General features: G+C 36.4%; 1 protein-coding gene across 4 annotated transcripts in view; it reads left to right on the forward strand.

Moving 5' to 3' along the window:
- The window catches only part of KHDRBS3 (KH RNA binding domain containing, signal transduction associated 3), a 201,190-nt gene that overhangs the window by 87,082 nt on the left and 86,267 nt on the right, over positions 1–27,841 (forward strand). For all 4 annotated transcript variants that reach the window (XM_073018369.1, XM_008001602.3, XM_073018370.1 and 1 more), the window contains exons 3-5: positions 1,509–1,625; positions 7,599–7,745; positions 14,884–15,023. In XM_073018369.1, coding sequence (XP_072874470.1) covers positions 1,509–1,625; positions 7,599–7,745; positions 14,884–15,023 — 404 coding nt within the window. The remainder of the gene's footprint in view (positions 1–1,508; positions 1,626–7,598; positions 7,746–14,883; positions 15,024–27,841) is intronic.

Raw genomic sequence — 27,841 nt, forward strand, 5'->3', positions numbered from 1 at the left:
AGAAAGTAAAACAGACACAAATAATAAAAGATAAATTTAGAGATAGCAATCCATCTTAGGATGTCCAAGGTCCAAATAATAGAATTGTCAGAAAGATAATGAAAGTGAATGGGGAGCTAGAATCAGGTGGGATTGTATGGTCAGTACCCAGTCCCACCTGATTCTTGCTCTCATTTACTCCACTTTTTCCACCCTGTAATAGTATTGGACTTTGTAAACTCTGCAAGTATAACTTTTATATTTAAAAATATTTTAGTGAAAATGACATTTTAACAAGCAAAAAATAATTACATGCAAAGATTAAAAATACATATTTGAGTTTTGGTTGAAGACCAATAAAATTAAAAGTGGGAAGGAAAAAATACCATTTAGATTTTTTAAAGTGCTAAGTACTTATTTCAGGAAAATTACTTCAATTGCCATAGTTAGGTAAATTGAGGAACAATTTTCTCTTAGAAACAACAGCGCAGCAGTGGCATGGATCACAGAAGAAGTGGCTGCTATGTGAGTTTGTAATCAAGCATCTTGCCAAGGCGAACAGCTTTCTCCCTGCTGATTTTCTATTTGGAAGCAAGAAGTAGTCATGATTTACCTTAATTATAGCAAGGCTTTTAAAAATTGTGTGAAATTCCTGATTATTTATTTATTTTTTATTCAAGATGTATGTATTGAGTGTCTGTTATCTGGCAAGCATTGTTTTAAACAGTATTTATATTGACTGACTGAATCATCAGAACAGCCCTATGAAGTCAGGTCTTGTTTTCATTCCTATTTTACAGATGAAGAAACTGAGGTATAGACAGGTTAGGTAACTTGCCCAGGGTTACTCAGCTGGCAAACAGAAAAGGCTAGATTTTAAATCATGGTAGTCTGGTTACAGAAGGCATACCCTTAATTAATTCACTACTATTCTGCTTGTTGAATAAAGAACCCCAGACACCTAAGGTTAAATAAATGACCCGCATTCCCATAGCTAGTTATTTTAGAAGCAATAAATTTTGTTGTAAAGCTTCCATTAGCCACCAAATGCTTAAGAACTCATCTAGGCCAGTCCTCTCACTGATTGAGTAACCAGATCTAAGGGCTGACCAGGTAGAAGAACCAGGTATTCCACAGTGACCGGTGTAGTGCATGTTAGAGACACCTGCTGTCATTTTTTCTCACCTATGTTCTCATCCTGTAAGTGTTCATTCATGGTGATATTCAACGTGTGCTGAAACAGTTAGGATAGCAACCGAAGAATTCTGGGAAATTAGCTTCATTCACAGTTGTGGAATATAGCCATCTCTAAAATAAATATAAAGAAATATATCAGGGTTTTTTATTTTACGTTTAGCCCCGTTTTATGTGGTTTGTGGGAAACATCATATTTTGATGCATATAGCAGGAACTTAAATATATGCGATTAATCAGTGATGTGTAGAACACTACAGTGTTTCTTAATGTTCAAGATTAAGAAATTTCCTTCAGATATAAATGCTACAAATTTGGTTGTTTATTTTTCCTAGTTCAACTTTGTGGGGAAACTTCTGGGTCCACGTGGCAATTCTCTGAAGCGATTACAAGAAGAAACCTTGACAAAAATGTCCATCCTTGGGAAAGGATCCATGAGAGACAAGGCCAAGGTAATATTAATTATAGAAAATGGCTAAGTTGTGAGTTATGTTATATTATGTACTCTTATGTCGTCCACTGTATTCATATATAGTTACATAAGGGGATTTATTTGTGATACTGTTTAGAAAATTGAGTCACTCTGGTCAGCTTCAGAATATGTAGTAACTTAAACCTGCATCTATAACATTTATAGTCATACATTAAATAAAAGCATAATACTTAAAGTTTTGATTGCAGTTGTAATATGTCACCTTGTAGGAAGTAAGATAACATTAAAATTATCGTGAAAAGAAATAAAAGCTATCTATAGTCTCATTACTGTTTGCATTTTAGATTAGTGTTTTTGGAGTTTTTTTTTCTGTGCAGACATTACATATCGTTGAGTTTATAATTATATACTTTTATTATTTTTGCTTTTTATTTGATATTGTATGCATTTTAGAATGTTATTAAAATTGATTTTAAGTGTTTTAGTAATTGCTTATTGTTCTAATACATAATTGTTCTACTTAGATGTATTCACATTAATAGTCATGTTTTTTTAACCAGCTAAAAATACTATTATTTTTATTGATCATTTTCTAAAATATACCAATTCTGAAAGGAATTTTCTCATATCATAATGTGTGTCACTTACATTGTTTTCTAAAGATACATGTTGTTTTCTCATTATTAAAAGATTTACTGAGAACCAGATCCACATTGAGCAATCACATACCGTGAAATGTTGAACAGTGATATTTTAAACACGGATGATTTCAACACAATCCAACATCCTCACAAAAAGGCTATCTAAATAATACCTTTTATAGTAAAAATGGCCAGTATTTGTTTATTGAACTGCCACTGTGAGTCAGGCACTGTGTGAAACATTTTACATGCATTCCTTCATGTTATCCTTGGAAAAATGATGGGAGATAATATTTTCCTCATTTTACATGTAAGGAAACTGAGATTCAGAGAACTTGAGTGTATTATCTGGGTTAACCTGAGAAATTTTTTGTTTTCGACTAACATGGCTAATAAACCCATGGTTTTCTGACACCAGCACCGATATATTTTCGACAGCAATGGAAAACATGACATGTATCAGATTTTTATGGGATACTGTTTAAAAATACAGATTCCCATACCTCTACTTGTTTAGGGTAGAGCCTCAAAATGAATTTCAGTAGGTGTTTGAAATGATTCCAGTGCATGGCCTGGTTTTTTTAATTACTCACTAAACATTGCTGTCTTAAATCATGACTTCAATTCCCTGACTCATCTATTCTGGCAGTAGGAGAAAATGAAAACATATATTTGGCCAGTTGGTCAGAAATTATGTATATTTTGCAGGAAAGTTCTCTACCCTTGCTGATATCTTAGTTCATGCTCTAATAAGGCCATCTGTTAATGCACGATGTGAGCAGTGAAACCCAGAAGCAGGATTCCAGTGTCCCACTCACTTAGTTTGTTGCTAAGGGGGTTGGTTGGAACCACTGCTTGGTCAGAAGCAGTGTTTTGTAGCATACAGTGGTAGTAATCAGGGCATCCACCAAGAATTTTTACAGGTAGAAGGGAAACAAGGAAGGTAAAGCTTTATCTAGATTGTATGCCCAAGTTAGCAGCAAGTGCCTGACTACCCATATAATAAAAGGGATCCTAAATATTATCAGCTTGGTGTCAGGGCTTGGTGGGCCTTCCAGATTATATTGTCATATCAAGGTTCTCTGTTGTTGGCATATTGGACACACAGCATGTCAATAGCCAGTCATACTTTTTGACGGGATCTGTATTATGAAGTAATGCAACTTCCTTCCCAGCCACCATGGCCATTTTGCTGATGAGCACCTTGAGTTGCATGGAGACTGCTAGGGAATAAGGTGCTCTAGCATCTGCTGCAGTGAGTCCTCTTGACTACCTGGCTGAATGCCTGCTCTGCATTTGCATGGGACACCCTGTTTTTACATGCTTGGCCCCTCTTTTCCAGATCATTTATCACCCGTTCACTGATTGTTTCATTTTTATGTCTTTGGGAATCGATATGGTGATTCTGCAAGTGGTTGATTGTGTATATTTCATCAAGACCCTCGGGAACCAGGGAGGGGAGTAGCATACGTTGTCGATTTAGAATCCACTGAACCCACTGTCAGTGCACTGGGACCAGAAGTCTCCTTACCTTCTAATCCCGTAAGCCCCACTCTGCTTGGTGGCCCTCAGGGGAGTGGCGTTAGGTCAGAATCAGTTCTGTTAATTCTCAAACTGGCTAAGTGTTTCTCAAACTGGCTAAGTGTTTCCTCTCCTTGGTGTAAAGTCACTCTAGTAAAATGTCCCTGATGCTTGCTGGGATCTGAGATTCAGAGAATTTGAATATATTATCTGGGTTTATTAGAGAAATTCATTGTTTTGGGAGGACTAGGAGGAAGCTCACACACTAGGAAATATAGTTACTGTATGCAAGCAGCCTTTTCCCTGGGTTTAACATAGCTCTCTTGTTCTCTGCATGTTTGGTTAAGCAGAGATTGATCGTAGGCCAGGAGATGATAAGGAGGAGGAGTAGTGAAGCGTGAGAATTGTCATCTCCCTTCAAGGAACTACCTCAGCTGTGTAAGCAACATGGGAAAAGGATCACCAGACAGGCTTTTGCCTTGTGGAAGGCTCTGTGGCATTTCACTATTAGAGTACTCAAAGTTGTATGAATCCTCCCAAATGTCAGTTTGTTCTCAGGTTTAATTTATTCTTAGGTTTTTGCTGTTATCCAGACAGTGTCCTGAGTCTCACATAAGAGACGGCTGGGCATCTGTATTTTTATTCAGCTGCACACAGACTTGAACTCTGCATCTGTGTGTTGACCCCGTCAACCTGTGGCTGCCAACAGTGCACCCTAGCTTGCTTCTGGGTCTTTGGGCCTGAACTGATAACAACGTAAAGCCCCCAGTCTGTCATTTTCTCTCTCAACTCTTTTCCATCAGCTTTGTCTACCTCTTGCCCACCTGTACTCCCCTCCCCATTTTGTCCCATACTGTGCTGTAGCCTCTGTCACATGATCCATCAGTCATTCTTTCAAAAGCATTTTACTGAGGGTGACCACAGATGATCATTTAAGTGACAGGTTTGCAACTTAAATGGATACTGGCCGGTCGCGGTGGCTCACGCCTGCAGTCCCAGCACTTTGGGAGGCCAAGGCGGGGGGATCACCTGAGGTCAGGAGTTCGAGACCAGCCTGGCCAACATGGTGAAACCCCGTCTTTACTAAAAATATAAAAATTAGCCGGGCATGGTGGTACACGCCTGTAATCCCAGCCACTCCAGAGGCTGAGACAGGAGAATTGCTTGAACCCAGGAAGCGGAGGTTGCAGTGAGCCGAGATTGAGCCATTGCACTCCAACCTGGGTGAAAGAGCGAGACTCTGTCTCCAAAACCAAAAAAAATAAAAAAATTTAAAAAAAAACCAAGATTATACTAGTATCCCATCTGCTCTATTATCTTCAGTTGATCCTTTTTACTAGTTTTAGTTTTCAGAGGTTATCAGTTAATGGGTTTATTTCTAAAGAGATTCCCTTATTATTTTAATCTCATCCTTTTAGATTTTAAAAGTGTTCACTATTTAAAATCTAATGTGAATATAATTTATTTTCTGCATTTATTTGCTACATTTATGAAATTATGGGGGTCATTACTGATGTATATCAGTTAGTTACATAGCATAATAATCATGACAATGCTCTGGTCTGTTGAGCCTTCAGTTTGTGCCAAACTTCATGCTGGATGTTTTGCCTACATCGTCTATACTATACAATAATAGAATAAATAAAATGATAGTTATATAATAATTAGCATTACTACATTTATCATTTACTGAGTGCTTATTAGGTGCAAGGCTTCATCCTAAAGATGTTTTGTTTGCTAACTCCTTTATTACCGTAACAGCCTTCTGAGATAAGTACTATACTATTATTTTCAGCACTTAAAAATCACCCCTTTAAGATGAGGGTAATGTAGCCTGCCCAAGTCATACAATTAATGTTGGATTAGGGGTTTAATGCAGAATTTCAACATCTATGTTTTTCTCCAAATAACACATTGCCTCTCATCATTAATCTATAGAGTAGTTTGGTAATAACTCCTCTCTCTGTGGAACTGTACCATGGCTACAGCTATGGTAAGAAAGCCTCTCTGTCCAGCTTAAGTTTGTGGTAGAAATAAAAATGCTTGAATAAGAATGAACAATTACAATCTTTCATTAAAATCATTATTTTGGTACTCTGTTAGAAAAGGATAAATGTTTGTTTCAATAATTTGTGCTTTCAGAGATGAATTGCTGTACATAGAATCCAATTTTTACAACTTGAGCGATGAGAGAGACTCAGATCAGATGGTTGAAATGTTCTGATTAGAGCAATGAAGAGTTGGCGTAAGATAATGGTTTTTATAGTCAAAACAAATTTCAAAGGAAATTTATAGAATATTGTGGCAGCTTATATTTACATACATTCCCTTATGTTTTTTCCTTTCATTCAGTTTCTGGCCTATTTCTATTAATATGATGGAAGCTAGCATGTATTGGTGCCTACTATATGTTAGACAGTATACTAGGTAGTATATACACTGTCTCCTTTCACCAGCATTTATATAAAGCTGTCCCTTGTGTTCTCAGTAGTTCTGCATTAATATACATGTGCTACCAATAAACAGATTTTGCAAATTAAGTATTGGATTACATACAGTCTGTCTAAACTCACATGGCTAGGATCGGCATAGCTGAGATGAAAGTATAGCTGACTAAGTCCCATGCTCATTTCCTGCTGTGTGTATTAGTCTTTCTTTTCTTCGTAAGAGTTCAAATAGTCAAGTAACAGAAGTGGAATCCTTCAAGGGTGAAGTCAAGGCTTATGTGCTTCTAGCATTTCATCATTGGCCTCTTGCTTAGTTGTGAAATTAAAAGGTGGTATTGCCAGGAATTCCTGGGGTTCTCTTGGTTATCGGATAGCCTTTTTGAGAGACTAGAAAGAGTTCTTATCTTTTGGAAATTAGTCTCAGATTTCTGTTAATCTGTCTGATATTAATATTGGAAACAAAGACTAATGGAAGACCCAGATTCTGAAATGAGGACCTAACATTGAAGATTAGTTAGGAAAAGGCAGGGGAGAAAAATCAGTAGTTCCTTAACAATCTGTTTTTTCTCCTCCTAGTTTTCCTCCTGCATTTCACTATGGAAACAAAGGTTAAAACCTTTTGTCATAATTGTGTAGAATAATGTAATAAAGTCTTTCGTTTTGTTTTATTCACTGTTTTATTCTCAGAATATAGTGCTTGGTATGTAGAAATGTTTTTTGAATGAATATGTGAACGAGCAAATTGACATAGCAATGAATGAATGTTTAATCATTCATTCAACAAATCTTTGTTGAACATCTGTATACCAAGCACTTTTCTAGACATGGAAAATGCATCACTAAGCAAAGCAGTCACAGTGTCTGCTCCATGGTAATCACTTTTTACTAAGAGAAAATAGACATGTTTTTTAAAATAAGATATTTCAGATAGTGGTAAGTGCCTTGTACCAGCATCACAGACACACATAGCCAGTGTAGAAGTGAGCACGTGAGCTCAGCCAGGTTGAGAAGCACAAAGGAAGCATGGGCAGCTGCTGCTGAGGGTTGAGCAAAGGAGACTGGAGAAGGTGAAGACAGCCTAGCAGTGGAAGTGAGCAGATGGTGGAGCTCCTACAAGTCAGCATCTGGAGTGGGATGTTATTCCAGCAGCAGTAGGAAGCCTTTGGAGTGTGTGTAAAAGCCTGGGAATATCAGGATCACATTTGTAGCTTAAACCTTCTTTTCTAGAGTGGTGTCTACTGTTGCGTGAATTTTCTGTGACAACCGCATGCCAAGTGGATTGTTTTTATTTTGGGGGATTAGTTTTTATTTACTTATTTTTTTATTTTTTCATTTCTTACAATGACACATTTTTTAATGTGATTTCTTTTTTCTTTTTTCCAGGAAGAAGAGTTGAGGAAAAGTGGAGAAGCAAAGTACTTCCATCTCAATGATGATCTCCATGTTCTCATTGAAGTGTTTGCCCCACCTGCAGAAGCTTATGCCAGGATGGGACATGCTTTGGAAGAAATCAAAAAGTTCCTCATCCCTGTTAGTACAATTTTTCTTGATTGTTAACTTGTACTTTAAAGTCTGTGCTTTTATTTGCGTAGCTCCTTTTCTGCTGAAAAGCTGTATGGACATCACCTCATGTAGACCTTACAGTGTCCCTGTGAATTACTGGGCATCATTCCTTCTTTATATATGAGGTGTTGGAATTTCAGGAAGATTCAATAATATGGCCAAGGTTACATAGCTAAAAAACTTGCATAGCACAATCCCTAGTTCAGGTTTTGAAACACTTTTCCTACGATTTTATGTGACACTTTACAAATTTTTTGTTCTCCAACACAAAACCGTTAGTGCCTTCTGCGTGCCATGCACGGTGCTTGGTGTTGGCATGCAGACTTGAATAAAAGCAGTCCCTGCCCTCGTTTAGAATATTATGTAATTTAGAGGAAAAGAGAAACATCAATAGATGATTTCAGTACAACATGATAAATATAGTAACAGACATAACCATAATGAGCACAGAGGGCATGGGCTATTTAGCTAGCTACTGCCAAGTATTTTGGATGTTTTGTTAAAAATTGACTATCTGTTTTAACCCTTGCAGACACCTTGACATTGCTAAGGATGTGACAATTTAAAGGGAATACATCTCTACCTCTGTTACAAAAATTGATTTAAGTCTTTTGTGTGATTTCTATGCTCTTGATAAAAGGACTTTTTATGTCATTTGCATGCTCTTGGTGAAAAGAATCATAAAGTATTCAACACTTTGGCGCTGCAGACTGTTTTAGAGAAACTGACACATCTGTCAAATAGTTCTCTGGATGGGACTGTCTTCGGTCATCCTAGGCTAGTTTGGTGGATTGACTTACATACTACAGCACTTGTACTGTGATTATACTATGTGTGAGGAAAACAATTGTTATATTTATAGGCAAAGGATATTTAAATCACTTTTGCCTTTAAAAAGCCAGGACATGGAATTGCATTAAGTATGTAATAACCTGGGAACTGAAATGGCTAGTATTTTCTTTAGTTCCCATGAGCAAATATGACAATCTATTTCTTCATTTAGTTTAAAAACAAAATTTCTAAGGGCTTCGCTATGTGATAGGCAGATGTGAACTAATAAAATACATGATCTCTCGTGGAGTTTCATGGCAAAGTCAGATATGAATCAGTTTTTCATACAAATGACTACGAAACTGAAACCCTGACAAGACCACAGCTAAGGAGAGGTGTCTGTTTTGGTGATGATACAGTGTGGCGCAGGCAGCGCGTCTCTAGCCAGGTGAGACAGATTCTCTTTTCCAAAGATGGCTGCAGTAGCACCTTTTATCCCATGACCCCTACAGTCCTTCCCCGGGGTAGACTCTAATTTCTCTCACACCGAATCTGGGCTGGCCAAAAGAATCTTCGCCTACTGAAGGTCACCAAGATTTTCTGTTTTCTTTAAATGTTTTTCAGTATTCTCTCACTTAAAATCCATTTTGAGTTAATTTGTTTATTTCAGGTCTCTAAATTTATGATTTTCTAGATGGATATCCAGTTTTCCTAGCACCATATGTTGAAAAGACAATCATTTCCTCATTCAGTACCTTAGTACCATTGTTGAAAATTTACTAAACATAAATGTAAAGGTTTATTTCTGCACTCTCAAATTCTTTTTCATTGATTTGTATGCCTACTCTTAATGCCAGTAGCATGCTCTTAATTAGTTTAGCTTTAAGTAAATCTGGAAATCTAGGTTGTATAAATTGTCCAACTTTGTTCTTTTTCAAACATTTTTTTTACTTTTCTGGCTTCTTAGCATTTTTATATATGTTTTAGGATCAGCTTCTTAATTTCTGTTAAAAAAAAAAAAAGCTGGCTAGGATTTGATACATATTATATTGAATCTATAGATCAGTTTGGGGATAATTTTCATCTTAACAATTTTGAGTTTTCCAATCCAGGAACATGAAATGTTTCTTCACTTTTAAAAAAGATATTACAAAATTTTTCTCAATAGTGTTTTATCGTTTTCAGGGTATCAGCCTTTTCCTTTCCTTTTGCAAAATTGATTTGTAAATATTGTATACTTTTTGATACTATTGTGAGTGCAATTTTTAAAATTTCATTTTCAGATCGTTAACTAGTGTATAGAAATACACCTGAGTTCTGTATATTGATTTTGTATATTGTGATCTTGCCGTGTTTATTAGTTACAGTGTGGTGTTTTTAAATAGAATCATTACAATGATTAAGTGGAATCCTAATTAGTGGAATACAGGAGCATGTCATCTGTGAATAAAGACAGCTGAACTAGCTCCTTTCAATATGGATGCCTTTAATTTTTTTTAATGTAATGTTGTTATTCTCTTCTATTCCATTCCACTCCATTCCGTTCCTTATCACACTGACTAGAACCATCAGTGCAGTGTTGTTTCTAAAACTAGGGGGGAAAGCATTCAGCCTTTCACCGTTGGCTGTAGGTTTTTTTATTGCTGCTCTTTGTCATGTTGAGGAAGTTCTCTGATATTTCTAATTGTTGAGAGTTTTTATCCTGAACAAATGTATAAATATGGGTATTGAATTTTGCAAATCTTTTTCCTCCTGAGATGATTGTGTGGTTTTATTCTCCTTTATTTTGTGAATAATAGTGTATTACGTTAGTTGATTTCAGATGTGAAGCCACATTTGCATTCCAAGGATAATTCCCACTTGGTCATAGCATGTAGTATTCTTTATGTGTTGCTAGATACGGTTTACTAATAGTTTGTTAAGGATTTTTGCATCTGTAATTATGAGGGACATTAGTTTGTAGCACAGTATTTTTCTGGAGTCTTTTATAGTAACTTACACTATTTTGGGTGCCCTTCATTTCTTCCTGTGGATAGAGTTGCCATATGGTGTTATTTCTTTTCAGCCTGAAGGTTTTTCTTTAGACTTTCCTGTAACCTAGGTCTGCTAGCAAAAAGTCTTTTGTTTTTTTGGGAATGTCTTTATTTCACCTACATCCAAAAAAAATAGATAATATAATTATTGATTGATAGTTTTTGTTTTTTGTTTCTCCAGCACTTTGAATATGCTGCTTTGCTACCTTCTGACCTCTGTTATTTTTGATGAGAAGAGTCATTAATCATTTTACTGTTCTCCTGTGTATAATCTGTTGTTTTTCTCTTGCTGCTGTCAAGATTTTTTTCTGCCTCTGGTTGTCAGCAATTTGGGTGTGATGCACACGTTTATCCTATTTGTTGGCTAAGCTTTGTGCATCTATGGGTTTATGTTTTTCATTAAATGTGGAAAGTTTTCAGCTATTTAAACTTTTTCTGCCTTTCTACCCCCCACCACACCCCCTAATTATAGTTACATGTATGTTGATACACATGCTGGTGTCTCATGGATTTCTGACATTCAAGATTTTTCATCCTTTTTTCTCCATGTACCTCACTCTGGATAATTTTAATGGACCAGTCTTCAAGTTAACTAATTCTTCTGCCAACTCATAGCTGTTATTGAACTCCTCTAGTGAATTTTTCATTGCGGGTAATATGCTTTTTAAATTTTCTTGTGTTGCAAGTCCAACATCTGGGCCCTCTCCAATACAGTTTCTTTGTACTGCTTTTCTCCCCCTGAGTATGGGTCACGTTTTCCTGTTTCTTTGCATGTTTCTTAGTTTTTTGCTGAAAAGTCTATATTTTCAATAACATATTATAGCAAACCTGTAATCTGATTTGTTTTCTTCCCAGAGGGGTTTTTGTTGCAGACAGTTTTTTTTTTTTTTTTTTTTTTTTTTGTCTTCTATTTCCTTAATAATTTAGTTGGAAAAAATTTGCAGCCTGTCTTCCTCATAGTTACAGCTAATAATATCTCTGTTAATGTGTTTTGTTATTGTTGTTTTGTTTTGTTTTGTTGCTTTTATTTTTAAACCTGGCCTGCTAGGGATGTTGTCTGTGTCAGCACTGCTTAGTGGACAGCCAACGGGAGCTCGTGTTCACACAACTGTGTTAGTGAGGTTTCCAACCTCTAATGATGGAGCTGTGCGTGTACATAGGGGAGTGGATCCAAGAAGACTCTCGTCATGTCCACCCTGGCTTTTCTGTTGCTCTGGGATTCCTCCTGTCTCCCCTGCATATATGTGTACTCGCCTTCAGGAAAGGTTGTATGGAGAGCTTTGCCTCATTCTCTTCTTGCTGTCCATGCACATAACCTTCCATCCGGCCAGAGGAGTGTGGCGAGCTTTTCAAGACTGTCTCATTTCCTGAATCTCTGTCCAATTTCTGGCTAGCCTGATGGTCAGTTTCTTGACGCCACCCAAGACGGCAATACTAGGTGCATCGTTTGGCAAGCAGGCCAGACTCATTCTTCTTACTTGAAATGTAGCACTTTTTAATGAATAAATACATTGTATTTTCAGTTTACTGTATACCTTTAGTCAGTTTTCAACTCCTAAAATGGTTACTTTGAACCATTTCCTCAGTTTTTATTTTGCTTTTTGTGGGAGAGGCTTTGCTGAGCTCCTCCCTGAGCTGTACCAGAAGTGGCATGTCCTATTAGTACCTTTTGTTTTTAACTTAGGTGATTTTGGACCTTGTTCCTATGAGCATATGCAGTTTTATTTCATTCTTTTTAATGTCTGCATAATATTTTGTTATATGCATGTTCCAGAGTTTATTTAATTGGCCCTCAAATAATGAACACTGAGGTTACTTCTTATAGATCACAATACAAACAGTGATCCTAGGATTAACCTTGGACATAACTGTTGGCATATTTTGGCAAATATATCTGAAGAGTAAATTCCTAACAGAGAACCCACTGAATTTCTATGAGTTACTTTTAATCATTTCATTTAAAAACTTTTTCTCCGTTCTTCAGGCTAACATATATTTGAATAGATTCTAAGCTCACTGGATAGTCAAGTCCTGCTTACACATATTTAATCAAAATTTTAATGGCTTTTCCGCTCTTTACAATTCATGATGGTGTTAATGTTGTAATAGTTTCACTTTTCAGATGGGGAGTTAAAAATGATAATTTAAAATGCAAAATTACAAAAATAAGTTAGTCTGTAAGCTACTATGAATGATTTGCATTCTCTACTAATTTAAAAGCATTTTTTCAAAGACCAAGAAAATTCTAACTATAATGGTAATATCAGCAGGGTCCATTTGACACCAGGAGAAACAGTCACCTAGAATTTAAAAAAATTGTCTAAAATCACATAGCTGTTAAGTTCAGTTGGTTAAATTTAGGCTTAACCTCAGATGTGATTGATTCAAATTCCATATTTCTTAAATGTAGTTTTTCAAAGATGGTATTTTAAATGGACGTTATAGTTTTTGTGATACTGTTATAATCACCTAACCTTACTTAGAACAATATTTTTTAATGTTGTTTCTGAATAGGGCTTCGACTGTGTTCTTTTTGCATGAATCTATTTTTAACTTCATACAGTTTAGTATTACACCTCCTAACTTTTCAGCAGGTCAAATATTTACCATTTATATAGCACATTATATTTAGAGCTTTACAAATCACTTATTTAGAATGTACTTTACAAAGTATGTGTTAATCTTCACACATTTTCAGTAAAATGGCTGGTAACATACTAATAGGCTTATTTTAGAGAGGTTGAAATAATGATGGAAAGAACCAGATGCTTCCGCTGAGGTCACAATACCTGAAATAAGTCAGGGAAGTAATTTATATTTACAATAAAGTATTGACTCCATTCTTAATTTTCCCTGTCAATCACAGTGACTTGTATTGGTCGTCATTTGCCTTCTCTTCTTCCTGCTTTGCAAGTGTTAGCTGATTATGATTTTAACTTTCTTTTTGACTGGTGTTCATATTTTTTTTAATTCTAGAATGCCTTCTACTACAAGTTTCAAGCCATTTTTTTTGCATTCTGCTTTTGAAAAGAGGTAGTATTTTAAAAATAAATTTCCTGAATTTCTTTCAGGTTTTTAATTCTAAATAATAAATAATTCAGGAATCTGTCTCCTCTAAATCTTCTATTTACACTCTTATTTGCTCATGTTTCTTCTGTCTTAAAATCCTCTGCTCCTCCCTGAAAACTATGATCTTCTCTCTCATTTTCATTGTGCCCATACAGCTGGAAGAAGCTGCCTGCCTTGACTTTCTCTGGCTTACTGCTGTTTATTATTTATTCCACTGAAACGGATTCCATCTCTACCTTTCACCCAAACCACTGTTTCTGACAGTAGTGGCTTTACTGTTAATAAATCCCATGAAATTAGGACTTCTGAGAAGTGTCTGTTCATATCCTTTGCCCATTTTTTGATGGGGTTGTTCGCTTTTTTCTTGTAAGTTTGTTTAAGTTCTTTGTAGATTTTGGATATTAGCCCTTTAGTTCTCATCCTGAGGCAGCACTTCTTGTAATGAACTTACCATTTCCTTTTTGATCCTTTAGACCTGAACTTTCCCTTTTTTGTAAAATAGATTACGCTTACATTTACCCATGTCTTAGTTGATGATTGTTGAATGGAGTTCAGGGTGCTAAGGAAGCAGGAGAAATCAAGGATGACCCCTAGAGTTTCTTAGTTGAATCTTTGGATGATAATGTAAGATGAAAGGAGAAGAGCAAATTTTCAGGAATAAGATTATGTGTTCAATTCTGAAAATGTTGAATTTCACAACTTGTATAATTTTCTATTGGAAATGTGCGAAAAGCCTGTGTCCCTGTGGTTCTTAAGTACATGAAGGCTATCCTGTTGTACGTATATATATCCTTCCTCTTTGCTAGATTGAAGTCCCTGGGTGCTGGGCTATTGCTTAATTCCTCTTTGTTTCTCTGTTACTTGGTTCATTATAGGTAATCAATACCTGCTAGTTGAATTGAGTTGCAAATAACAACACCCATATATCAGTTTTATGATATTTTAATTTTATTATAAATGTCTCAGTTGCAAAGTATGCCCAGAGAAAGGTTAGTGGCTGATTATAGAAAATTTTAGCTTGAGGAAAAAATGCTATAGTTTTTTTTCTTCCTTTTTTACAAAAATTTATTATCACATTTTTATTTTAGCAAATTTTTATTTTACTGTTTTGTAAATTGATTCAACTATTTTCCTAACCCTTTTTTTCTGTTAAGAATTACTTGCTTTTTGTTCTAAATATTTTTGTATTTCTAATGTGAAGTTAATTTTGCTATCTTCTGTCTTTTGTGTAGGACTATAATGATGAGATCAGGCAAGCACAGCTCCAGGAATTAACATATTTGAATGGTGGTTCAGAAAATGCAGATGTTCCAGTGGTTCGAGGGAAACCCACCTTGCGTACAAGAGGTGTACCAGCCCCAGCAATAACCAGGTAAGTGTAATTTTTTTTTAGGTTAACATACCGTTGCAGCAGTTTTAATATTTTCTTTATTAGTAGCCAAAAACAGTTCTATCTGAACAAAACTTGTATTCATGTGGGCATAGTGGCACACGCCTGTAGTCCCAGCTACTCGGGAATCTGAGGCCGGGAGTTCAAGGCCATGGTATGCTATGATGGTGCCTGTGAATAGCTGCTGCACTCCAACATGGGCAATGTGGTGAGACCCCCATCACTTTAAAAATCATAATCATAACTTTTTAAGTCTATAGTCAAACAATGTGATGTCATATTAAGGGGATTTACTTTGGAGTGAGATGTTCCTGGGCTTAAATATAACCTGTGACACTTATTATCTGATGATTCTAGGTGAATATTATTATTCACTATAATAATTTTTTTAAATGAGACTTGTTTTTTATGTAAGTAATGGCATTGATACGAAGATTGGGCCAGTAGTCACTTGTGTTTTGCCATTGAGTAAACCATCAGGCTACTTCATTGCCACATCACCAATCCTAAGCACAGTGTCAGACACCAAGTCCGTGTCCACATGCTTGTTGCCATTTTATTCACTCTAAATGCTCTGTGGTATCTGTAAATTCCTGAGCTGGTCTAGGCACACACCTTTTTTCTTTCTGTCCTTGGATTGGTGATTAATGTTAATGGGAAAAATGTTTTAAAGAAATCATAAATCTGACATGACTATCTCAAATTTAATTGAGAATTATTTTTAATTTTTCAATCTTTGAAGTCAGTAGAAAGAAGTAATGCAGATTTTTCAATTAAACTAATGACTATGGATAAATTTTTATTTTAGATAGAATTCTGCATGAAATAATTGAAAATAGCATTCTTGTACATCTCTAAGTTTATTTGGGAGAATAAAAGTCACTTCCTCAATTTGCATTGCTGATCAGAGCAATGTCAGAGCAGTTATGCAAGAAACATAGGTATGGGTATGATCTCTACTAATTAAAAGAGCTGATAGTAATAGGGTTGCTACTGATGATTTTATGAGATAATTTATGTAGGTACTCAGTAAATGGGAAATCTCTTTCATTTCTAGTTTTTATACCATTGAATTTACTTGAAATCTTAAGAACTTACTTACCTGCTCCATTAGTTTCATGTGGCTGCTGTGACAAATTACCACAGATTTTTCTTGGCTGAAAGTGATAGAAATGTAGTCTCTGATCGTTTTGGAGGCCAGATGCCAAAATCACTGTCACTAGGCCAAAGTCAAGGTGTTGGCAAAATCGTTCTCCCTCTGGAGGCTCTAGGGGAGATTCCTTTCCTTGTCTCTTCCAGTTTCTGATGACTACAACATTCCTTGATTTGTAGGCACATCGCTTTAGCCTCTCCATCCTCACACAGCCTTCTCCTCTTATATCTATAATCTCCTTCTGCCTGCCTTTTACAAGGAGACATGTGATTATATTTAGAGCACACCAGGGTAATCCCATCTCAAGATCTAAATCACATCTGTAAAATTTATTTTTCTAGATAAGGTAACGTAACTAGATAAGGTAACCTTATTTAGAAATTTTTTTTTCTAGATAAGGTTCCTGGGATTAGGACAGGATAATTTTGAGTGGCCTAGTAGTCTAGGTAGTTTTATCTTTGTTGTGATGGGAGCTTGTACATTTACAAGCCAGATACAACAAAATATATTTTATTTTATTTTGTTTATTTATTTATTTTTTGAGATGGAGTGTTGCCCTGTCACCCAGGCTGGAGTGCAGTGGCACTATCTTGGCTCACTGCAACCTCTGCCTCCTGGGTTCAAGTAATTATCCTGCCTCAGCCTCCCGAGCAGCTGGGATTACAGGCATCTGCCACCACTCCTGGCTATTTTTTTTTTTTTTTTTTTTTTTTTTTGTATTTTTAGTAGAGACGGGGTTTCACTGTGTTGGCCAGGCTGGTCTCTAACTCCTGACCTCGTGATCTGCCTGCCTCGGCCTCCCAAAGTGCTGGGATTACAGGCGTGACGCACCATGCCCGGCCAACAAAATACATTTTTAAAACTCTTCTGAAAGTCTCCAAACTTACTACATTACTGGTTTATGTTTGTTTGTTTATTTGTAGATGCGGGTAAATAGTATGGTTCATAGTGGCCAGGTGCATTATTGGTGCCATAGCAGGTAGCAAACCTCCCAATCAAGGCATTGTCTCTTAGCTCTTTGAAATAATAGAGACTGAAGCATCTGTCCTCAAATCTCACCCAAAAAGTGAACAGAAAATACATATAGATAAGTAAAAAGAGAAACAGACCAGGCACAGTGGCTCATGCCTGTGATCCCAGTGCTTTGGGAGGCCAAGGCCAGAGGATTGATTGATGACAGGAGTTTAAGAGCAGCCTGGGCAACATAGCCAGACCCCATCTCTACAAAAATAAAAATAAGCTAAAAAGAGAAACAGAAGTCTCCCAGAAATGACATTTATATGTCAGCATTCCAGTCTTCTTAGTGAAATGTAGATAAAAAGATATCTCTGTGTATATATATATACACACTTTATTTTTAGTGATATATATACATATATATATGAACACTATATGTAGTATTCATCATAAGAAATTATTTACCTGGCATATTAGTTTCCTGTGGCTGTTGTATATAACTTTTATACAAGTAAGATTAGTACACAGAAAAGTGCATGTTACAACATTTATTTTATATATATACATATCTTTATATATGTGTGTATGTAATAAAATTAACCCAGTGATATTTCACTTAGGATTAAATTACTCTTACATATACCTTTTTGCAGAATACCAGCACAGAATGAATATCCCCTCCAGAATAGAGTGTGGAGAATCGAACATACCCACTGCTGTTGTTTAGGGGGTATTGCATTCCTTACACTAGATCTGCCATTTTTACTGAATATGATTTATAATTCAGTTGTCAGTTTCTAAATTAAGTTGTTGAAAATGTTACGAACAGATGAGGAAGACAGAAGCAGTTTTTTTGTTTATTTTGAATGCAATACCTGGACAGATACCTCCATCTGCACAGATGAAAACCCATCCCTCGTGATTACAGTATATGCATTGCTTGTCATTTAATGCTGTTTTAATGTCTTGATGGTTAATATTCTGTGATAGCATTATTTTTAAGTTCAAATTTTAGACCCTGGTTTCAGTTCGTGGTGGAGTAATGGCTGGTTCAGTGTCAGAGTTAAATGCCTTTGTTTGTGTACTTATGGTTACCACCTGTGTACTTGAAATCATAAGCAGCTCATATGCTAGGCACCAGCAGGGCACTGAACACACAACCCACTTTCTTTCCTTCATGTGATTATGGTCTTCCTCGGTCCCAAATCCTTTAAACACCTTGTTTCTACAGTACAATGTTTATATTCATACAGCAGGAATTCAAAGCCTTCTCGTACATTTTTTCCTCAAATCTTTTCTACAGTTTAGTCTTTACTGATTATTTTGCCATATTCCTGTGCATTTAACCAACCCTGTACATTTAACAACCTACCCTTTATGAAACAAAGGGTAGAAGCTTTGTTTCATAAAGTTGATGCTTGTATTTTTCTATATCTTTGCTCACTTGTTTCTCTGCCTTGCCTTTTTAAAATCATTATTACCTTCAAGTCCAAATTGAAACTCATTTTAACAAACACTTATATTGCTGCTACTATTGATTGAGTACTTTTCTAAGCACTTTACAGATATCAACTAAGTTATGCCTCATCACAGTCCGACGAGGTGGGCACTGTTTTGTTAACATCACCATTTTAAAAATGAGGACAGTGAGACCAGGGAGGTAAATTCTTTGCCCAAAGTCATGCAGCTAGTGATAGGTAGAGCCGGGTGGAATCCAGGCCCCCTGCTTTCATAATCCAAACCTCTCCTCTGTGATTGGTCCTTCCCTTGTGTTTTGATCCAGAATAAATAATAAGTTGTTTTTTTTTCCCCATTCCCTTACTGTAATTCTCCCAGATAATTTTCATTCTAGCACTTTTGTTGTGTTTTCATTATGGCTCATGATCACACTTTTAATACAAGATGAAAAGACTTAAATAGTCATGCACCACGAAATGACGTTTTTGGTCAAGGATGGACTGAATATGTAACAGTGGTCCCATAAGATTATAATAGAACTGAAAAGTCCCCATTGCCTAGTGACGGTGATGATCTTGATTCTGTATAGTCCTAGGCTATGGGCTAATGTGTGTTTGTATCTTAATTGCATACAAAAACAGCTTAAAAATAATAAAAAAAGAAGTTAAGAGAATACTGATAGAATAAAGATATAAAGAAAATATTTTTGTACTGATTCACAGTGTTTGTGTTTTAAGCCAAGTGTTGCTAGAAAAGAGGCAAAAAGTTAAAAGAAAAATTAAAGGTGACAAATTTAAAAAAATACAGTAAGCTAAGCGTAATTTATTATTGAAGAAAGGAAAACATTTTAAAAATAAATTTCGTATAGTCTAAGTTTATAATGTTTATAAAGTCTACAGTAGTGTTCTAGGCCTTCACATTCACTTGTCACTCACTCACTGACTCACCCAGAACGACTTCCAGTCCTGCAGGTTCCACTCATGGTAAGTGCCCTATCTAGGTGTACCATTCTCCATCTTTTATATTGTCATGTCTCCATCTTTTATTGTGTCTCCACTGTACCTTTTCTGTGTTTAGATATGTGCAGATACACAAACACCTATCACTGTGTTGTAGTCACAGACAGTATTCAGTATAATAACATGCTGAACAAGTCTGTAGCCAAGGAGCAGTAGGCTGTATCATATAGCCTAGGCATGGAGTAGGTTATGCCACCTAGGTTTGTGTAAGTGCAGTCTGTGATGTGTGTACAATGATGAGATCACCTAAGGAGCTGTTCCTTAGAAGGTATCCTCATAGCTGAGCGACTGTATTTGTTTACTCCTTTTTTTCATGAAATCACATGCGGTAACTAACGATAGGTGGTAACTAATGCCAAACTAATATAGTCCACAGAATAAAACTAAGGTAAAAATAAATTGATGAGCAAATTAGGGTAGAAAATTACAAAAACCCAAGGGTAAGGTCAGTATACAAAAACGTACGTATTACAACATTCCATAGTGTTGGCAGAATTGGTCTTGAAATTATACTCTGAGCTGCCTTGTGGCTAAAGATGAGGGAAATATGGCTACAGAATCCAGTGTCTAAATGTCCAAAACCAGTCACAATACATACAAAAGAAAAACATACTTGTTGGAGCCTACGAATTTCTACTTAAGACTTGTGAGAAAAATCTCCAATGAATAGCCATAAATTGGCCTTCATATGATGTGATATCTTTAATGGCATTCCTTTTTGCCATGTTCAGTTCCTTAGTAAGTCATTTTTATTTTGCCTTTAAACCTCAAGTCATTTTTTTCTTTAATCATCTCTGCCGTCCTTCCTAGTCTAATCCACACTACTCTTCCATTTTCAGTCCCAATGACTTTTTCAAATTAAATGTAATCTTATGTTTTCCATCCTTAAAATCCTTCACTGACTCCTTTCCAGTTAGAAAAGAATCCACACTTCCTCACATGCACTTACCTGATCTAGCACTTGGCACTCTCCTCCCCTTTCTGACTCTTATCTTATTCTACTTTTCCTTTGTCTTAACTCCAGCCTTACTGGTCTCCTTTCTTTTGCTCCTTAAATAGCCCAAGCTCATTTCTTTCCCAGATCCTTCACATTTACTCTCCGTCTCCTTGGAGGCTTTGTCTCCAGGTGTCTGGCCGCCTCCCTCTCAGCATTGCATCCTCAGCCTACACGGGCTCCTGGTCAGAGAAGCCCTTGCCGAGCGCTCAGTGTGAAGGGGCCATCCTTTCAGCCAGAAGCTGGCTCAGAACTCCCTGTCCTGGTGGCGTCATATCATTGGTCAAGCCGATTTACCTTATTTATTCACTTTGTCATTGTTATTCCTTATGGGTAATACAAATCCATAAAGGCCAATGTGTCCCTAGTACCTTGCATATGGTAATTGCTCAGTAAACAATAATGTGAATAAAGTGCTATAGCACATTCTTTAGCCTCTTTCTGATCAAGTGTTGACCACGGGAAATATTCTTTTGCTAATGCTGATCTTATTTGCCGCAGGACTGGGTATGTCAAGGTACTGGTTTTGTCTGACTCAACAGTTGTGAGCCCTCCAGGATGCTGCTTTCTGTTCCTCTCTTAACACTCGGTGGCTTCTGTGCTGCTTTTCCATTGGCCTTTGCTCTGGCTGTTCTGGCCCTTTCTTCCACGTAGGAGCAGTCCAGTGTCCCCACATTTGATACCAGAAGCAGCAAGAAGAAACTTGAACAAAGGAGATTGTGCCCTCTTTCTAAGTAGTAAGTGCGTGTTCACAGATACTGGTGCTTAATGTAGTGGTTTTGTGTTAAGTGAGAACATTAGACTAACCAAGTCACCCAGGGTCGTTTATCAGTTTTCATCAAATTGGGGAAATTTTCAGCTACTGTTTCTTCAGATATTTTACTTGCCCCTTTCCCTGTTTCCACACTATGGGAACTGTCAGCTTAAGATAATCCTTTATAGTTTCTTTTCAGCGTTCGATCATATGTCACTGATTTTCATGATGTCACATCTTTGTGACGCTGGTACTTTACCGGCTGCTGTGATAAACAACAAACATTTTCTGAAAGTCAGTGTGGTCAAGAAATGAGAGTGGCAGTGTCCCATCTGATCCCATGGTTTGAGAAGTTACGAAGTTACGTAGCACCCAATATGCATAATAATTGCTGTTATTTAATAATGAAATAAAATATTTCCTTTCAATTATAATACATATTGTAAAATATGTGTTATTTTTCAAACAGCTGCAATGTTGAGAAATAAATGTGTAAGTTGTTTGGTACTCACAATTTAATTACCAAATTTGTTCCTTATTGGTTTGGCCTGGGGTAAATATCATGAAAAAATTACTGAAACACTAAGGACATTGTGCACTGAGAAACTTCGGGAAAGTGTCTTTATGATGTTGTCCTACAGGCTGAGTCTCTGCTCATTTTTCGTTATTTTTTTGTCTGTTTTCCAGACTGGTCTATGTCTTGACCTAGCCTCAAAGTTCACTGCCTCCTTCCTTTGTATTTTGAAGCCAATCCAATGATATTTTCATTTCAGATCTTTTATATTTTCAGATATAAAATTTTCATTTGATTTTTAATAGTTTTTATTATAGCTCAAAAGTCAAACACAAGAGGCAAACACAGGAGGTGAGGGTTGATGGGAAGAAAAGCAGGTGTCATTAGAGACCCAACAAATTGAGAAGATGATGAACTAGCATTCTAAATTTTAAAATTTACCTGGGGGTTTTTAAAGGGAAACGTGGTGTGGGACACCTGTGGGAGTGCTGCAGAGTTCAGGGGCTGCGAGTCTTGTTCCAGTGGCTGTCGTGGGTAATCGCCCACCTGGAGGCCTAGCTGGTGTCACCTTGACTTCAGACCAGTGGCGGTGGACTAATTGTTTGACTCCTGCTGAGTGGGAGGATTCCACAGGGGCTTCCTGCCTGCTCTAAGATTAGCCTCTGGAATTTCTTAAGCAAGAACATAATTTGATAGGCATGCATTGCCAGAGGGGAGTTTATATAGAGGGAAAGAATGAAGAGGTAAGAGGAGAGGGAAGGAAGAAAAGTGGATGATTTTTAAAACTGAGATCCCTGGTTATACTTTTATACGTTATAAATTTTGAGAGTTTTGTTTAATTCCTTGTCTACTAATTAATCTGATTATGTTGGAGTAAATATCGTGCTTTGAAAACTCTGGAATTTGCTATATTCCTCCAAACAGTGTTGCTTTTATTTTATTTTTTTAGACTGTTTAAGCAGATAGCTTGATTGAACTCCAACTGCAGACTGTACCCCTTGGTAAGCAGCTAAAATCTCAGACGAGCTCCTTCGTCCTTTTCAGGGATACTTGCAGTCTGCCCTGTGCGTTCGTGGTTCAGTTGTCACTGGAGAGTTGGTGAGAGTTCATACATACTATCCGTGGCTCCCTATCTCTGGCTGTCTTCCTTCTACACTTCCTTCCTCACTTTCCAGCAGCTGTGGTTGCTGGAAACTTTGGCCTGTGATTCATCCAGTTCAAAGACTCAGAGTTTTCCATTGGAGTTTTAGCTGCTCAGCATGACCCCTGCAGCCTGTCCTCATTGGAAACATCATAAGAAGTCACTTCATTCAGTTACCTTTCTTCAAGTGTCATAACCCTTTGGAATCTACCTAGTCATTACCCAGTAACTTCAAGTAATTGCTTTTTGTATTTTATCCAAAGTTTAGTTTTTTGCCCAAGGTTTGATTTGGTTGGAGCTTATGTTATTATACCAGAAGTAGAACCTTGTGTGTTTTGAGAAAACACGTGTGCCAGAAATTTCGTATGTGTGGCTAATGCCTCACAACAGCCATGTATAAGCTAAATATTATCTCTATTTTATAGATGATGAAAGTAGACTATAAATGTAGAGTTATTCATCTTCAAGTGTTAGGCAGTTAGTTGTTAGTGGAGTCCAGATTAATATCTAACTCCCTCAATTGAGTTGTTGCTCTCCTACATTTCCTCTATAGTTTTATATTTGAAAAATAATATTCCTAATGTTTGCTGAATATGCTAAATTTCTTATTAGTAGGCATTCTCTCTGAATATAAATGTAACATTAAAGTTGAAGTTCTTCACATTAGAGCAGGAACTTACTTGATTTTTTAATGTTGAAATGTTATAATAAGCCAAAGCCAAAGTATTATAATAATATCTTCATAATTCAGTCAAACACAGTAAATTCAAGACTCCCAAGAATATAAAACTAGAAACAGTAGAGGATGAAATAAATCAGTTGATGAAAGAAATGCCGAGATAGAGAGGAATTAACAACGAAGCCTTCATTATTAAAGTTGTATTTTGGGTGAGCACCGTGACTCAGACCTGTAATCCCAGCACTTGGGGAGGCCAGGGTGGGAAGATCACTTGAGCTCGTGAGTTTGTGACCTGCGTGGGCTATATAGTGAAACCTTATCATTACCAAAAAAAAAAAAAATTTAAAAATCAGCCGAATGTGGTGGCACATGCCTATAGTCACAGCTTTTCAGGAGACTGAGGTCACAGCTACTCAGGAGGGAGGATCCCTTAAGCCCAGGAAGCAGAGGTTGTGGTGAGCTGAGATGGTTTTAAAAACAAAAACGTCTGTTTGAATATTCAAACCTAGTAGTACATCATCAATTGTACTTAATGCAGACATGCATATTACAAAGCCAGTGCTTTGGCTGGTAGAGCAATAAATAGTTAATAGAAGAAACAGTCACATTTACTTTTGCTAAATAAAACAGCACAGATCCTTTAATGGACCCCAAGTGGTGGCAGTCTTCATTGACTGCATAATTACTCCTGAACACCTCTGAATTAACTGCCTGCATATTAACGCCCTTGGATACACCTATTGCAGCTGACTGTAGTTGGAGTTGACCACTTGTCAGGAGGATGAGGAACTGTGTTAACGGCTGTGCCAAGAGCGTTTAAGCTATTCCCTTGGGATTATTAATAGCACTGTTAACAATGGTTTGGGTCAGAAAACTCTGGGTGCAACTGAGTAAAACTCCATCCTAGATTTAGAGAATAAAGAGGTTCTCAGATGTGGAAAACACGTCAGTTCACACTTGCGTAAGCACTTCCTGAAGCCCTCAGAGGAGAGATTGCATCAGACATTTTCATTAGTATATTTCCCTTCTGTTTAATTATTGAAATGTACTATTTCCAAAAGTATGGAGTAACTCCAGTTTGGGCACTATACATCTTTTCTGAGCATCTACCACCCCGTGTTGTACTCTGCTGTTACTAGGACCATATGGCAGTGCAATTACTAAGTCTGTTAATCTCCAGACTAGCTTGGCCTCATAGTAGAGGGGGAATGTGCCTTCTGCCTTTTGTATTGTTGGGTCCAAGCGCAGTATTGAAATTCAGCATGTGCTCAATAAATATTCACTGAAATAATAAGTGGAGATCAGGTTTTTAAAAATCTAAGAAATCTGTAATTGCTTCTATGTCAGGATTACATTTACCACCACCACCCCAATGCCACAAGTTATATGTTCCATGTGGTCTTCCCATTACCCATAACACTAAGAGCAAAGTACTATGAATTTAGCCTTGGACTGAATACATGTTTAACAGTTTAATTTGCATGCTTATTACCTGCTGGAATTTAAAAATTTTCTTTTTTTGCCCCTGAAGAGTAGTAGCACATAGAAAAGAGAGCTTTAGAATCAGATCTAAATTCAAATGTCACTACCACTACTACTTAAGTAGCACAGGAAAGCTCCTTCTCTACACTTTAGTCAGATGGGGGCAGCACTGCCAATATTACAGGTTTCCCCTGAGTAGTCAAAGCATGCCCTGTGTAACGTGGTTACAGCCTTACTTGCCACACATATCCAGAGCCCCAAACGGAAGCTGCTTCCCGTCTTCCATTTCCCTCACCCAACTTTGATTTGAAGAATATTAAAATATTTTAATTCCTTATGCTGTCTCCATTCTGGATATTATATATTTTCTTTAAAAATTTCAAAGCCTAAAACCATAACACTGTTATACAATAAAAACTTTAAGCGTGATTGGCTGCTAAAATTGAATTTATTCTAAAAAATAGGGTAACTCACTGGTTTTCAATATAGAACTTTTTCAAAAAATAGCTAATCAAGAACCTCACTTTCAGAGATGCTTATTCATGTACCCTTCTTTTCCCTAAATTCCACTAAATGAGTGAAAAAAAAGTTTTAAAAACTATAAATGTACTGGAAATTATTAAAATAGTAAATGTAAGACATTTCTGGAAGAGAAAAAGTGATGGGACTAAAATGGACAAGAAACATCAGAGAAGAATGCATTATAAAAGGCTGCCAGGGAGTTAAGAGTGTTAAAAAGAAGCCCAAAAGAAACTCTGAACTAACAGAATAAGCATGGAGAAAAGAATTAAAATGACAAGTAAACAAATATACATAGCTGTCAAGTCCAGATATAAAAATTCTGCAGAACTAGTGAAAGTAATAAACGTGCTCTCTGAAACAATCAATGGAAACCTCTGTTTCTTACAATAATTTAAGAGGTTGAAGAAGATTGACCGGTTATCTGAATTTTTAGGAATTCTCCTTTCCAGTATACATTTGCTGACCAGCTTTTGAGTGATCATTTTCCTGTGCTCTGCTCTTGCCTCCCCCTGTAACTGGTGCCTAAATTTTATAGCCAGTTTTGTCTACAAAGCAGCCTTTCATTATCAGTTTATATTGAAGGACCATGTTAAAATCTGGGGCTTAGATTTTTTTAACCTCACATTTAAAAAATTTTGTGTTTATATTAGTTTGTTTAAACAATGGTGTCTTCCAAATTTTATGAGACAATTGAGGTTTACTGTTTGGAAAACTAAACCAATCACCATTAGGAGCCCTGTAGTTTAAAAAAAAAAAAAAAAAAAGCAATAATGCCTCGACCGTTTTTATTCATAGTGGTTTCATTTAACAAACAGAATATTTTAGAAAGAAGTTCTCTGAAATTCATAAATTATTTCAGCTTTTGAAATATAATGCAGTACTTAAGAAATACCAAACCTGTATGTAATTCTGATGTACACTGAAATGAAGATTTAGAATCATTAACTCTAGGCCGTGAGATAAAGAAATGCACATTTCAGGATTCAAAATACATAGAAAAATTAGGGTTAAATTGGCTACTATAAAATTACTGGGCAGATTGGCAAGATAATTATATAATTATCATTAAGGAAAAAAACTTTAGGTAAGGACCAAAATTAAACAGCAACATCAAATTCACCACAAGTTTTTCTAAGTTTGGATAGTCTTAAGATACAGACTAACTTGAGAGTTAGTAATTTGAAATTATAACAAAAACTGAACAGTTACAGAAAAGTTATACTTTCCTTCCTTGTAATTTCCTGGAAAGAAAAAAAAAAATGTTTAGCCTACTGTGGAACATGTGACTCTACTTAGAAGGTGAACCTCGTGGTCTCTGGGCGACACTCCTATCTTGGTTACCGTTACATTCCCACTGCCCACAACAGGGCCTGCAGCACAGCAGCCTCCCAGGGCAGGTTCTGTGGTGGAGAGAGGGATGAAGGAGTGAATGTTCTGTAGGAGGCCTTGCTCAGTGCAGAGTGCCAGGCTGCAAAGACCTTGTTTCCTGTTCCCCCTCACCCCGCCTGGCCCCTACTGTCTTTCTACTCCTAACACCAAATCCAAGTCCATACAATTTTTTAAGAAGAAAGAAAGAGAAAAAAAAAACACCTCTCTGCCTCTTATTTTATTTAAAAAGATAGTTTTTGTCTATAATCTTTAATGATCTGTGATTCTTACAAGGCAGCCTTACAGGGCAATTCTGTATCTGTCGATTATGAATTTATATCTATATATATGTAGACTAGAAGGCAGAATGCACTTATTCTGGCAAAACTTCCTTTTATGCATACACATTTTAGGAATTTAATATTGTGTTATTTTGATAGTATAAAAATAAATGTCCTTAACTCCACTGCCATTTGGAATGTTTAAAGCCTTCCATTAAAAAAAAAAAATTCTTTATTTTTAGAGGCATAAACACCAAAGTGTTATATGATATTATCTTTAAAATTGATTAAGAATATTATAGATGCTAAAGATTATCTTCATAACTGAAAATGAAGTTATCTTCATAACTTTCCTTCTATAGTATATGAAGTTATGAGAAGTTTTATTAGGAAAACTGAATAGTTAATATTAGGGCCATAAATGTTTTACCAGAGTATGGTATGATTTATATTAATGTACCAATCAATATTAAAAAGT

This window comes from Chlorocebus sabaeus, chromosome 8 (genome assembly GCF_047675955.1).
Source record: "Chlorocebus sabaeus isolate Y175 chromosome 8, mChlSab1.0.hap1, whole genome shotgun sequence".
NCBI lineage: Eukaryota > Metazoa > Chordata > Mammalia > Primates > Cercopithecidae > Chlorocebus > Chlorocebus sabaeus.